Genomic DNA, 12,022 nt, shown 5'->3' with positions numbered 1-12,022 from the left:
TGGAGTGCCCCAGAGGTCGGTCCTGGGGCCGGTTTTGTTCAATATCTTCATAAATGATCTGGAGGATGGTGTGGATTGCACCCTCAGCAAGTTTGCAGATGACACTAAACTGGGAGGAGTGGTAGATATGCTGGAGGGTAGGGATAGGATACAGAGGGACCTAGACAAATTGAAGGATTGGGCCAAAAAAAATCTGATGAGGTTCAACAAGGATGAGTGCAGAGTCCTGCAGTTAGGACGGAAGAATCCCATGCACCGCTACAGACTAGGGACCAAATGGCTCGGCAGCAGTTCTGCAGAAAAAGACCTAGGGGTTACAGTGGACAAGAAGTTGGATATGAGTCAACAGTGTGCCCTTGTTGCCAAGAAGGCCAATGGCATTTTGGGATGTATAAGTAGGGGCATTGCCAGCAGATTGAGGGACGTGATCGTTCCCCTCTATTCGACATTGGTGAGGCCTCATCTGGAGTACTGTGTCCAGTTTTGGGCCCTACACTACAAGAAGGATTTGGAAAAATTGGAAAGAGTCCAGCGGAGGGCAACAAAAATGATTAGGGGACTGGAACACATGACTTATGAGGAGAGGCTGAGGGAACTGGGGATGTTTAGTCTACGGAAGAGAAGAATGAGGGGGGATTTGATAGCTGCTTTCAACTACCTGAAAGGGGGTTCCAAAGAGGATGGATCTAGACTGTTCTCAGTGGTAGCAGATGACAGAACAAGGAGTAATGGTCTCAAGTTGCAGTGGGGGAGATTTAGGTTGGATATTAGGAAAAACTTTTTCGTTATGCGGGTGGTGAAACACTGGAATGCGTTACCTAGGGAGGTGGTGGAATCTCCTTCCCGAGAAGTTTTTAAGGTCAGGCTTGACAAAGCCCTGGCTGGGATGATTTAATCAGGGATTGGTCCTGCTTTGAGCAGGGGGTTGGGCTAGATGACCTCCTGAGGTCCCTTCCAACCATGATATTCTATGATTCTATGGGTCAGGCCAACAGTCCATCTAGCCCAGTATCCTCTCTTCTGACAGTGGCCAATGCTAGGTGCCCCCAAGGGAATGAACAGAACAGGTAATCATCAAGTGATCCATCCCTTGTTGCCCATTCCCAGCTTCTGGGAAACAAAGGATAGGGACACCATCCCTGCCCATCCTGGCTAATAGCCATTGATGGACCTATCCTCCATGAACTTACCTAGTTCTTTTTTGAACCCTGTTATAGTCTTGGCCTTCACAACATCCTCTGGCAAAGAGTTCCACAGACTGACTATGCGTTGTGTGAAAAAATACTTCCTTTTGTTTGTTTTAAACCTGCTGCCTATTCATTTCATTTGGTGACCCTTAGTTCTTGTGTTATGAGAAAGAGTAAATAACACTTCCTCATTTACTTTCTCCACACCAGTCATGATTTTATAGACCTCTATCATATTCCCCCCCTTAGTCATCTCTTTTCCAAGCTGAAAAGTCCCAGTCTTATTAATCTCTTCTCATACGGAAGCCATTCCATACCCTTAATCATTTTTGTTGTCCTTTTCTGAATCTTTTCCAATTCCAATATATCTTTTTTGAGATGGGGCCACCACATCTGCACACACTATTCAAGATGTGGGCATACCCTGGATTTCTATAGAGGCAATATTTTCTTATTGTCTATCCCTTTCTTAATGATTCCCAACATTCTGCACATTGAGTGGATGTTTTCAGAGAACTATCCACAATGACTCCAAGATCTCTTTCTTGAGTGGAAACAGCTAATTTAGACTCCATCATTTTATATGTATAGTTGGGATTATGTTTTCCAATCTGTATTACTTTGCTTTTACCAACAATGAATTTCATCTGCCATTTTGTTGCCCAGTCACCCAGTTTTGACAGATCTTTTTGTAGCTGTTTGCAGTCTGCCCGGGACTTAACTATCTTGAGTAGTTTTGTATCATCTGCAAATTTTGCCACCTCACTATTTACCCCTTTTTCCAGATCATTTATGAATATGTTGAAATCGATGGGGCCCACTACTATTACCTCTCTCCATTCTGAGACCTGACCATTTATTCTTACCCTTTCTTTCCTATCTTTTAACCAATTACCAATCCATGAGAGAACCTTCCCTCTTACCCAATGACAGCTTACTTTGCTTAAGAGACTTTGGTGAGGGACCTTGTCAAAGGCTTTCTGAAAATGTAAGTATACTATATCCACTGGATCCCCCTTGTCCACATGCTTGTTGATCCCCTCAAAGAATTCTAGTAGATAGGTGAGGCATGATTTTCCTTTACAAAAACTATGTTGACTCTTCCCCAACAAATTATCTTCATCTATGTGCCTGACAATTTTGTTCTTTACTACAGTTTCAACCAGTTTGTCCAGTACTGAAGTCAGGCTTACCAGTCTGTAACTGCTGGGATCACCTCTGGAAACCTTTTTAAAAATTGGCATCACATTAGCTACCCTCCAGTCATTTGGTACGGAGGCTGATTTAAATGATAGGTTATAGACTACAGTTAGTAGTTCTGCAATTTCACATTTGAGTTCCTTCAGAACTCTTGGGTGAATACCATCTGGTCCTAGTGACTTATTACTGTTTAGTTTATCAATCTGTTCCAAAACCTCCTCTAATGACACCTCAATCTGGGACAATTCCTCAGATTTGTCACCTAAAAAGAATGGTTCAGGTTTGGGAATCTCCCTCACATCCACAGCCGTGAAGACTGATGCAAAGAATTCATTTAGTTTCTCCACAATGGTCTTATCCTTCAGTGCTCCTTTAGCATCTTGATTGTCCAGTGGCCCCACTGGTTGTTTAGCAGGTTTCCTGCTTCTGATGTACTTAAACAAAATTTTGCTATTACTTTTTGAGTCTTTGGCTAGCTGTTCTTCAAATTCTTTTTTGGCCTTCATACCCCTGCATGCTGTAGCTTCATTGACCTAAGTTTTAAGTATAGACCAAGCCCTAATCAAGAGGAGTACAACAGAATCTGACACTAAAATAAATAAATAATTCATGGAATCTTTTCATTTTATTTTATTCTCTCAGTGTTGTAAACAAGGAACAAAACTGAAATTTGGTTCTTATTCACACCAAATACCATCTCCTCTTCCCTTATAATGTAAATTATGTTCAAACAAGGAGAGACAATGGTGAAAACTGACAAGTTTCTGGTTGAAAGAGAACACTGCTGCAACTTTCCAGCAGAGGTCACTCAAAGAGTAGCAGCCAACATCACCTCAGCATCATAAACTACTGAGATAGTCCCACCAAGTTCCTAAAATGAGAATGTGATGGGGTGTACCTACCGTATGCCAGCCCCAAAAGGGTTAACTGTGCTTTGCAGGCTGAGGAAGCCCCGCCCCTCCAACCCTGCTGGGAATGTTCTGCCTGGAGGCAGAGTATAAAAGGAAGCAGCCTGCCCAACTCAGTCTGGACAGGCAGCTGAAGGGGGAGGACGCAGACTACAGGCTTTCTCCAGGGAATTGCTACATGCCCCCACTACAGAGCCATGGCACACAGAGCTCCAGACAGACTCCACGCTGCCTGATGAGCCCTGAGAAGAGACTTTAGGACCCTAGAGACCCTTGGGAACCATGGAGCATCGCTGAGGGAGAAAGAGTAGAAAGCAGCCCAGGGGACTTAGACTTTTCTCCAGTGAGCGAAACAGGGAACCAATCAAGATGTTTTGGGAGGACCCCTGCTGACTTGGGGGTGAGCACCTCCATCACTGCCAGGGCCCTGGGCTAGGACTCAAAGGAGCAAGGAAGACCTGAGTCCCCTTATCCTGGGCACCACACACCCTAGGTGGAGCCCCGCATCCCCAGCGAGCCAGTAGGCCATACAGTACCCCAGAAGTGGGCGCCTTTATTGACTCTGGCCATTAGGCCGCGCTGCCCTGAGTAGAAGGGCCACTTTATTGACTCCAGCCACTAGGCTGTACTGCCACGTTTTATAGTCAGGGTCATGAACACAGGACCCAACTGGCTCCTATAAAGTTTTTTCCTTTCTTCTCACCATATGTGACCCGGCATATGGGATGGAGTGTACATATCCCGCAAGAGAGAAGTACCACTTTTCACCCAGGTGAACTTATATTTTAAAAATCAGAGGCGTCAAAGAGGAAGGGCGGTGGAAAGATATTTCAGAAGCTTCTCCTTTTCGTGAGGTCCCTGGTCTGAAACTGGTGTGGTATCTGAAAGTTAGAGGGAGTTGCTTTTCAGGTGGAGTCCAACATCTCACTTAAGGGGGAACTGCTCTTTGAGACACAAAGGCCCCATTCCCCAATATAAAGCAGTCCTCTGTCTGTTAAAACACCAAGAGATTCCTGTTTGAAACAAAAAGACCCCGCAATCCCGAGAACATGCTCCTCCCAATTTGAAACTTTGAGGCTCCCAAAGAGTTCCACCCAAATCAGCTGCCAATAATGTAAAATTCAGAAAAAATATATTCAGGATTGATAAAACTTACCTTTTTTAGCCAGTTATACTTCGATTTTGGGTCAAAATATTCATATGCTCCAGCGCCATATTGAGACAAAGATCTCAGCATGTGATGATTTGCTGTGGAACTAACCACATTTTAAAAGATTTGTTTTTTGTTTTTTAAGTAAAAACTGATAATCTGAAATTGATTCCAAACATTTTAATTTTTTAATAGTCTAGCAAGTTCTCCAATTTCTTTAAATCCCCCTCTTTCATTCACATTTACATTAAACAAAGCTCAGAACTGGCAAGATCCAACGCATGCTCCATCCTGACAGAGGGCTGCCTATATTTATCACTATTCTAACACTATCAAGAGTGAAAACCAACAAGAGCAGCAGCATTTCCCATGTTCATCCCCAGAGCATATAGGTTTAAAACCCATGTCTTAGCTCTGAAAATTCAGCATTCAATTAGTGCAAATCACACACAGAGAAAAGCCAACTCATTGGTTTCCCACAGGAAGTAGTGAAATGAGGGATGAAGTACATGTTCACAGGGTTTTAAGGAAAATGCATTCTTGAGTTTCTCCATAACAGATGTAAGATCTTTGAGGCAGGGGTTTTCAAAGGGGCCTACATTAAATAGACGCCCTACTTCCATCGGCATTTCATTTTGAACTGTCAAGCAATTTTTTCTGGAAATGGGTGATCTTAAATCAAGATTGTGGGGCCAAAATTGCTTAATAGACAAGAGTTTTTAACTAATGCAGAATTTTGTGTGATCTATTTACAAAGGACGGAAGCTACTGTAATTAAGTAATGCGAAGGGGAAGGGCAATGAATGTATAAAATAAAGAGACTGCCTAACAAAATGGATGACAAGTCTCAAATAATCTGTAACTTTAAGTGAGGTGGCAGTAGCAAAAAAAGAAAATAGGATCTGATAAACCCATTTTCTCAAGATAAAGGACTTACTGCTAAAAAAATGTTACACCATTGACAGGGTGAAAATTAATTGAAAAAAAAAAAAACAATAAAAATGAAGGAATAAAACTGCATTTACCTCAAAAATAGGACAAAATTCACAGGCCTGAGAGAAAGCGTGGCATGCACAATTTTAAAGTCTCTTTACAACCGTTATTGCATTTTGCAATATTCTAAAAATTCTAACCTTTCATTTAAAAAAAAAAATCTATTTTCTTCAGTTGCCGATATACAACCATCACAATATAAAAAGATGCACTGCTTCTCTGTTAATTCAGCTTTGCATAAAACTGTCTCTATCCAATCAACAGCATCAGGAAAGGTGTGAACTTATCTCTGTTATGTCTCATTCACCATTATTACTTTAACTCAACCAGTTTAATATGTTAACAGTATACTTTGAGGTCTGGTCTATGCTTAAAAGCTACACCAGTATAAGTATGATGGGTGTAATTTTTTTACTGAAATACTTATACCATAAGAGCCCGAGCATGGATTCAGTTATACCGGTATAAAGGTAACTTGTAATGGTTTCGTTATTCCCTTACCCATGTGGGAATACTATACCAGTGTAAAGTACTTTAATACCAATATAACTGCAGCCGCACTAGGGGGGGTTGTACCAATAGAGTAAAAGTGGTATAACTTTCTAATGTAGACAAGCCCTCAAAAATCTACACTAGACTCTTGCAACATGTTAGTCAGAACATGTTAGCTAACATCTTTTAACACATCTTTAAATCCTAGTCTAGACAAAGCCTAATTAGAACCAATTAAGTGCTTATTTTAGAAAGCAGTGGTAATTTCTTTTTAAATCTTTATTTAAAAAAAAAATCAATGCAGAAAACGATGTTACTGCACTATTAAAGTTATGGAGTCAGGAAATGTTAAAAGTTAAAGTTTCAACAATTTTAACTATTTCCCATTCTAAGGCATGCTTTGCACATTAAACAGGAATATATTAAAATTACACATTTCAGAAGAATGAGAGGAATAGACAAAACTACATATGTGCAAAGTAAATTCTACTGAGGGAATCTCAAATTTGAATTTCCTGGAATTTTTTATTTTAATTGTAGAATGTGGCATTCACTTTTTTGCATTCCATCTATATGTACATGATAAAGACAACACATTCACAAACCTTATGATCCTCAACACATTGACATTTCATTTCAAGTAAAATGATCAGTGATTTTTAAGTCTGAAGCACAGCACAGTACAACTGTTCATTCATTTTGTACTTACCCAAAACCACATGTAAATAACCTGGTGTGTCTGACATTCTCTTTCACAATTTGGATGGTCATGCTCTCATTCTGAATGTGCCCATCGGATAGAAGAAGAATGTTACGCTCTCTTTGAGAAGGATACAACAAACTTAAATAACGTAAGGTTTTCCATAAGTCAGTATTTCCCATTGTAGGTGTAGCAGACTAAAGAGAAAAAATAATAAAATGATTATCTGAAAGTTTGGATTTTATTTCTAACTTTCCCCAGAATAAACTATAGTGAAGAGTTAAGTTTTCCTTCCCATGGTAAATTTCTCCTGGTTTCCAAGTACAAGTGATTGCTCACTTCTTACATCTGAGCTTGCCTTCTGCCATCCTGTAGTAGTTATCTGTATTGTGACAGTGCCTATGAGTCCCAGTCATGGACCAGAACCCCACTGTGCTAGAAGTTGTACAAACACAGAGCAAAAAGACAATCCCTTCACTCCAGAATTTACAATCTAATCTTCCTTCTAAGATAGTGCCAATTGAATTTGCCTTTCATTGGGATGACCAAGTGCACTGGCATATTCAAGTGCTGTCTTCACTGCCAGAAAGATGGTGCTGTGAGAGCAGGGAGGTTCACATGGATGTCTGTACCTGTTCCTGTCCTGCTACAAAGTCACCAGAGGGCAAAGGGAGGGGACATGACATTTTAAAAGGTACAATTTAGGAGGAACATCAGGAAGATTTCCTGGTAGTCAGATTTATTATGCTGCAGAGAAGTTTTCCAAAGGAAGGAGTGGAAGCTCCATCACTTGAGGAATCATTTAAAACCAGACTGTACAAGATCATAAATAGAGAATAATCCTAAATTTCAGGAAAATCAACTGGATGATCCAATATGACTCTCCCATCTCCAACTTTTATTGTCCTATGACTAACACCTACCATGAGTTACCTTAAATTTTCACTGAGCTATAACAGGACATACAACAGAGATGATGCACCTGTTACCAGGGACAATGGGCTCTTGGATACTACTCAAACTAAGCCATGGAAGAAATTTAGAAGGTGGCCTCAAATAAAGCCACAAAACAACATGATGGTGGACGTTACATGGAATCCCTGCGGGCAAAGAAACACTCAGTAGCATGCAGAGAAAAACAATTTTACTTACGATAATAAACTCCTTCACTGCTGCAAGATCGCTTTTGATATCCTTTGAATATGAAGAAAATTCTGTGAAATCTGTGGCGTGAAAACTGAAATTAAGTTCTTCCTTTCAACATTAAGTTATATTTCATTAACTTAGGAATGGTGACATTATGCAGTGAATGGTTTCATTTTTACTATTAGAAAAACCACAATAAAAGTATTCTCTACTACTAAATAATAGAGACCGTCATGTTTCCAGTTTAATATATTACTGCTTGATGAGCATAAAGATAAGGATGACAAGAAAGTAATAAAAGTCAGCATCCAACAAAAGAAAACTTACTTGTGCCAAATCTGATAACATTCACTCTCTGTCTAAAACAAGACATTTGTAGAACATGGAGAGCAATCTTCTTTGCTTGTTGCAGTGTTGAACCCTCCATGGAATTGGAGCAATCTAGACAAATAATAATTTCTCCAGACAGCTGGATTCCTTTAAACTTTGTTTCAAACTTTGGTTGAAATACAAGCATGCATGCCTGAAGAAAGAAGAGTTTGATAATCAACACAATGCACCACTGTTATTTATATAGTGCCAAAAGGGTGCTAAACATTTTACAAAGATCACTATATGTTTCTAGGTTTTCATAAGGTCACCCATTATTGTGGCATCTGAACATTATAAAGCCAAATGTCTCAGGCAGTGGTTTTCAACCTGTGGTCTGTGGACCCCGGAGAGTCTGCAGACGGTCTAGTATTTCCAAAGGAGTCCGCACCTCCATTTGAAATTTTTTAGGGGTCCACAAATGGAAAAAGGTTGAAAACCACTGGTCTAGAGGTGAGCAAGTGGGGTTTTTGTTTGTTTGTGTTAAATCTTGACGAGAGTAGCTCTCCCTGTCCTGTATCCCTAGCTCATCCCGTGTGGGTAAGAAACTCAGTGGGAAGTTTGCAAGTGTTTTCTGTTCCATCTATTTTACTTTTCTGCAATCAGAATGGAGTTGTTTCTCGGAAATAAGAAACAGCCTTATTTTTTTAAAATCATCAACACCATCGTCACTTCATGAGAAGTCCTAAAATTTTAAAAATAGATTTATTTAAAAGTACAATGTTTTTCCTGAAGAAAACAGGAGAACAAGCGTGCACTGTATTGCCTTGCACTTGTGATTGGTTAAAAAGTTCAAAAACCTGCATTCTCTAAGCTTATAGAGTGGAAATACAGAAAAGAAACCCATGAATTCAATACAAGTTTATTACAGCAGGTAGCTACTTTGTTATACAAAAGATTGTATATATTGTTTTAAAATTTTCTCACATAGTGGAATCCCTCCCTCCAGTATGATCATGGGTTACCATCTATGGTGTGGTGAGATAAGCGTATTCCATCCTCAGCTGAACCATGAGAGATTGATGCCAGGACTTGAGAGAGACTACAGCTGTGGCCTTTTAGGTAATGGAAAGGTGAAACCACCAGCTGTGTCTTATGAACAGAGAGACTATAAAAAGCTAAGGGCTTGTCTACAGTAGAAGTTAATTCGAATTAAGGTCTGAAGTACAATTCTAGCGAAATAGCTATTCCTGATTAATTCTTTGTGTGGATGAATTATTCTGAATTTGCTTAATCAACTTCTGTTCCAAAACTAAATAAGTTCAGAATTCTAGAATAAGAGGATCCACCCAGGGAGTTAATCAGGTATAGCCAATCAGGACAACCCTAAGGCTTTCAGTGGGACAAGGAGGTGCTCAGTGCAAGGAGATGGAAGAGTAGAGATGACTTTCAAACAGAGAGGAGAGGATTGGAGCCCGGAGAAGGAAATAGGGCACTCTCATTTCCTCCCCACTTAAGGGAAGACTGGGAGTATGTGGCCACCACTTAAGAGGCAAATCTTGATTGACTAATTGTTAGTTTAAACTAAGCAACCCTGATAAAAAGGGAAAAAAATGAGAGACTGAACTCCCCACAAGGAAAACAAACTAAAGAACTGTTTTGTTCTTTTCTTTATTACTTTCCCCCACGGCTTAAAAGGATCCATAACTCCAAGGGCTGGAACAGCAAAAGACAGTTACCTGTTCTATAACTGGTGTTCTTCCAGATGTGTTGCTCATGTCCATTCCATATCAGGTGTGTGTGCTCGCCACATGCACCGGTGCCAGAAGTTTTTCCCTCAGCAGTATCTGTAGGGGACCGGCTCTAGCGCCCTCTGGAGTGGCACCCACATGGCATGGTATAAGGGATGCTGCTGGCTCCCCCCACCCACCCCCAGTTCCAACAGTGGGGAAGAAGGGCGGGTTGTGGAATGGACATGAACAACACATCTCGAAGAATACCAGTTATGGAAAAGGTAGCTGTCTTTTCTTCCCTGAGTGCTTACTCATGTCCATTCCATATTAGGTGACTCCACAGCAGTATCCCTGGAGGTGGGTAGGAGTTCACAGAAGTGTGGATTACAACACAGCTCTGGCAAACCCAGTGTCGTCCCTGGCCTGCTGAGTGATGGCATAATGAGCAGTAAATGTGTGAACAGAGGACCATGTTGCGGCTCTACAGATGTCGTGGATAGGGATGTGGTGCCAGGAAGGCCGTCGAAGATGCCTGTGCTCTCACTGAGTGGGCTATGACAATCAGCGGCAGCGGAACCCCTGCCAGGTCGTAACAGGTCCTTATGCACGAGGTGATCCAATTGGAAATCCTGCATGAGGACACCGGGTGACCCCTCATCCTATCTGCTGTAGTGATGAAGAGTTGAATCCATTTTCAGAAAGGCTTGGTACATTCTAAGTAGAAAGCCAAGGTCCTCTGGATGTCCAGGGAGTGAAGACGTCTGTCCTCACTGGTCTTGTGCTGTGTGGGACAGAACACCGGGAGGAAGATGTCCTGGTTCATATGGAAGGTGGAGACCACCTTTGGCAGGAAGGCCCGGTGGGGCCACAACTGAGCCTTATCTTTGTAGGAGACTGTGTACAAGAGGTTCTAAGGTCAAGGCTCTAATTTCAGAGACCCATCTTGCTGACGTCACCACCACCAGGAACACGGCCTTCCATGACAGGTGGGCAAGGGAGCAGGAACCCAGTGGCTCAAAGGGTGGGCCGGTGAGCCTAGGGTGGACCAAGTTAAGATCCCGCTGTGGGACAGGAGTCCATACCTGTGGGAAGAGTTTCTTGAGCCCTCTCAAGAATCTGACTGTCATGTCATGGGAAAACACCGTCTGTCCTTGGACCAGTGGGTGAAATGTGGAAATGGCTGCTAGATGCACTCTAATGGGAAAGTGTGCCAGGCCCAGGTTCCTCAAATGGAGCAGGTAGTCCAGGACAGCCTGTATGAAAGAATGCAAGGGAGAGATGCCATGCTCGGATGCCCAGAAGGAAAACCTTGTCCTACTCCCCAGGAAGACCTGTTGGACTCCTTCCGAACAGGTCTGCTCCTCCTGATTCAGCCATGCAGCATCCAGGCTGAGAGGTGGAGGGACTCAAAATTGGGGTGGAAGAGCTGACCATGGTCCTGTCACAGTAGGTCCGGGAGGTGCCGCTGACAAGTTCATGAGTGTGCCGAACCAATGTTGGCAAGGCCACGCTGGGACAATCAAAACAACCTGTGCTTTATCTCTCTTGATCTTTGCCAGGACCCTGCTGATGAGTGGAACTGGAGGGAACGCGTACTTCAGGCTCCCTGACCACGACAAGAAGGCAGGCATCGGAGAGTGAGCCCTTGCTTAGACCTTGTTGAGAGCAAAACCTGTGGCATTTCCGGTTCTGTCTGCTAGCGAACCGGTCAACTTGGGGAGTTCCTTACCTTTGGAAGATCATGTAGGCTACCTCTGGATGGAGTGACCACTCGTGGTGAGAGAAGTCCCTGCTGAGCTGGTCCGCCAGCGTATTCTTGACACCGGGAAGGTGACAAGCTTCCAGGTGGATTTAGTGGCTGAAGCAGAAGTCCCATAGATGGAGCGCCTCCTGGCAGAGAGCCAACGAGCGCGCTCCCCCTTGCCTGTTGATGGGGTTGTGTTGTCTGTCAGGACTCGTACCACCTTGCCTGACAGGTGAGGCAGGAAGACTCCGCACCCCAGCAAGACTGCTCGGAGCTCTTTGACGTTTATGTGCAACTTCGCCTTCTCCGGGGACCACATCCCCTGTGTCTGGAGATTGCTGAGATGAGCACCCCAGTCGAGGTCCAAGGCGTCTGACACCAACTCGATGGAGTGAGGGGGGCTGTCAAACAGAACCCCTTCCAAGACTGTCCTACGATCGGTCCACCATCGCAGCGAGGT

General features: G+C 42.7%; 1 protein-coding gene across 1 annotated transcript in view; it reads right to left on the bottom strand.

Annotated features, from left to right (window-relative positions):
• The window catches only part of PARP4 (poly(ADP-ribose) polymerase family member 4), a 116,805-nt gene that overhangs the window by 48,326 nt on the left and 56,457 nt on the right, over positions 1 to 12,022 (bottom strand). The window contains exons 22-25 of the mRNA XM_074957908.1: positions 8,104 to 8,299; positions 7,783 to 7,853; positions 6,640 to 6,827; positions 4,452 to 4,551 (exon numbers count right to left, since the gene is read on the bottom strand). Coding sequence (XP_074814009.1) covers positions 4,452 to 4,551; positions 6,640 to 6,827; positions 7,783 to 7,853; positions 8,104 to 8,299 — 555 coding nt within the window. The remainder of the gene's footprint in view (positions 1 to 4,451; positions 4,552 to 6,639; positions 6,828 to 7,782; positions 7,854 to 8,103; positions 8,300 to 12,022) is intronic.

Source organism: Natator depressus, chromosome 1 (assembly GCF_965152275.1).
Source record: "Natator depressus isolate rNatDep1 chromosome 1, rNatDep2.hap1, whole genome shotgun sequence".
Lineage (NCBI taxonomy): Eukaryota > Metazoa > Chordata > Testudines > Cheloniidae > Natator > Natator depressus.
This window is presented reverse-complemented; position numbering and strand designations above follow the sequence as displayed.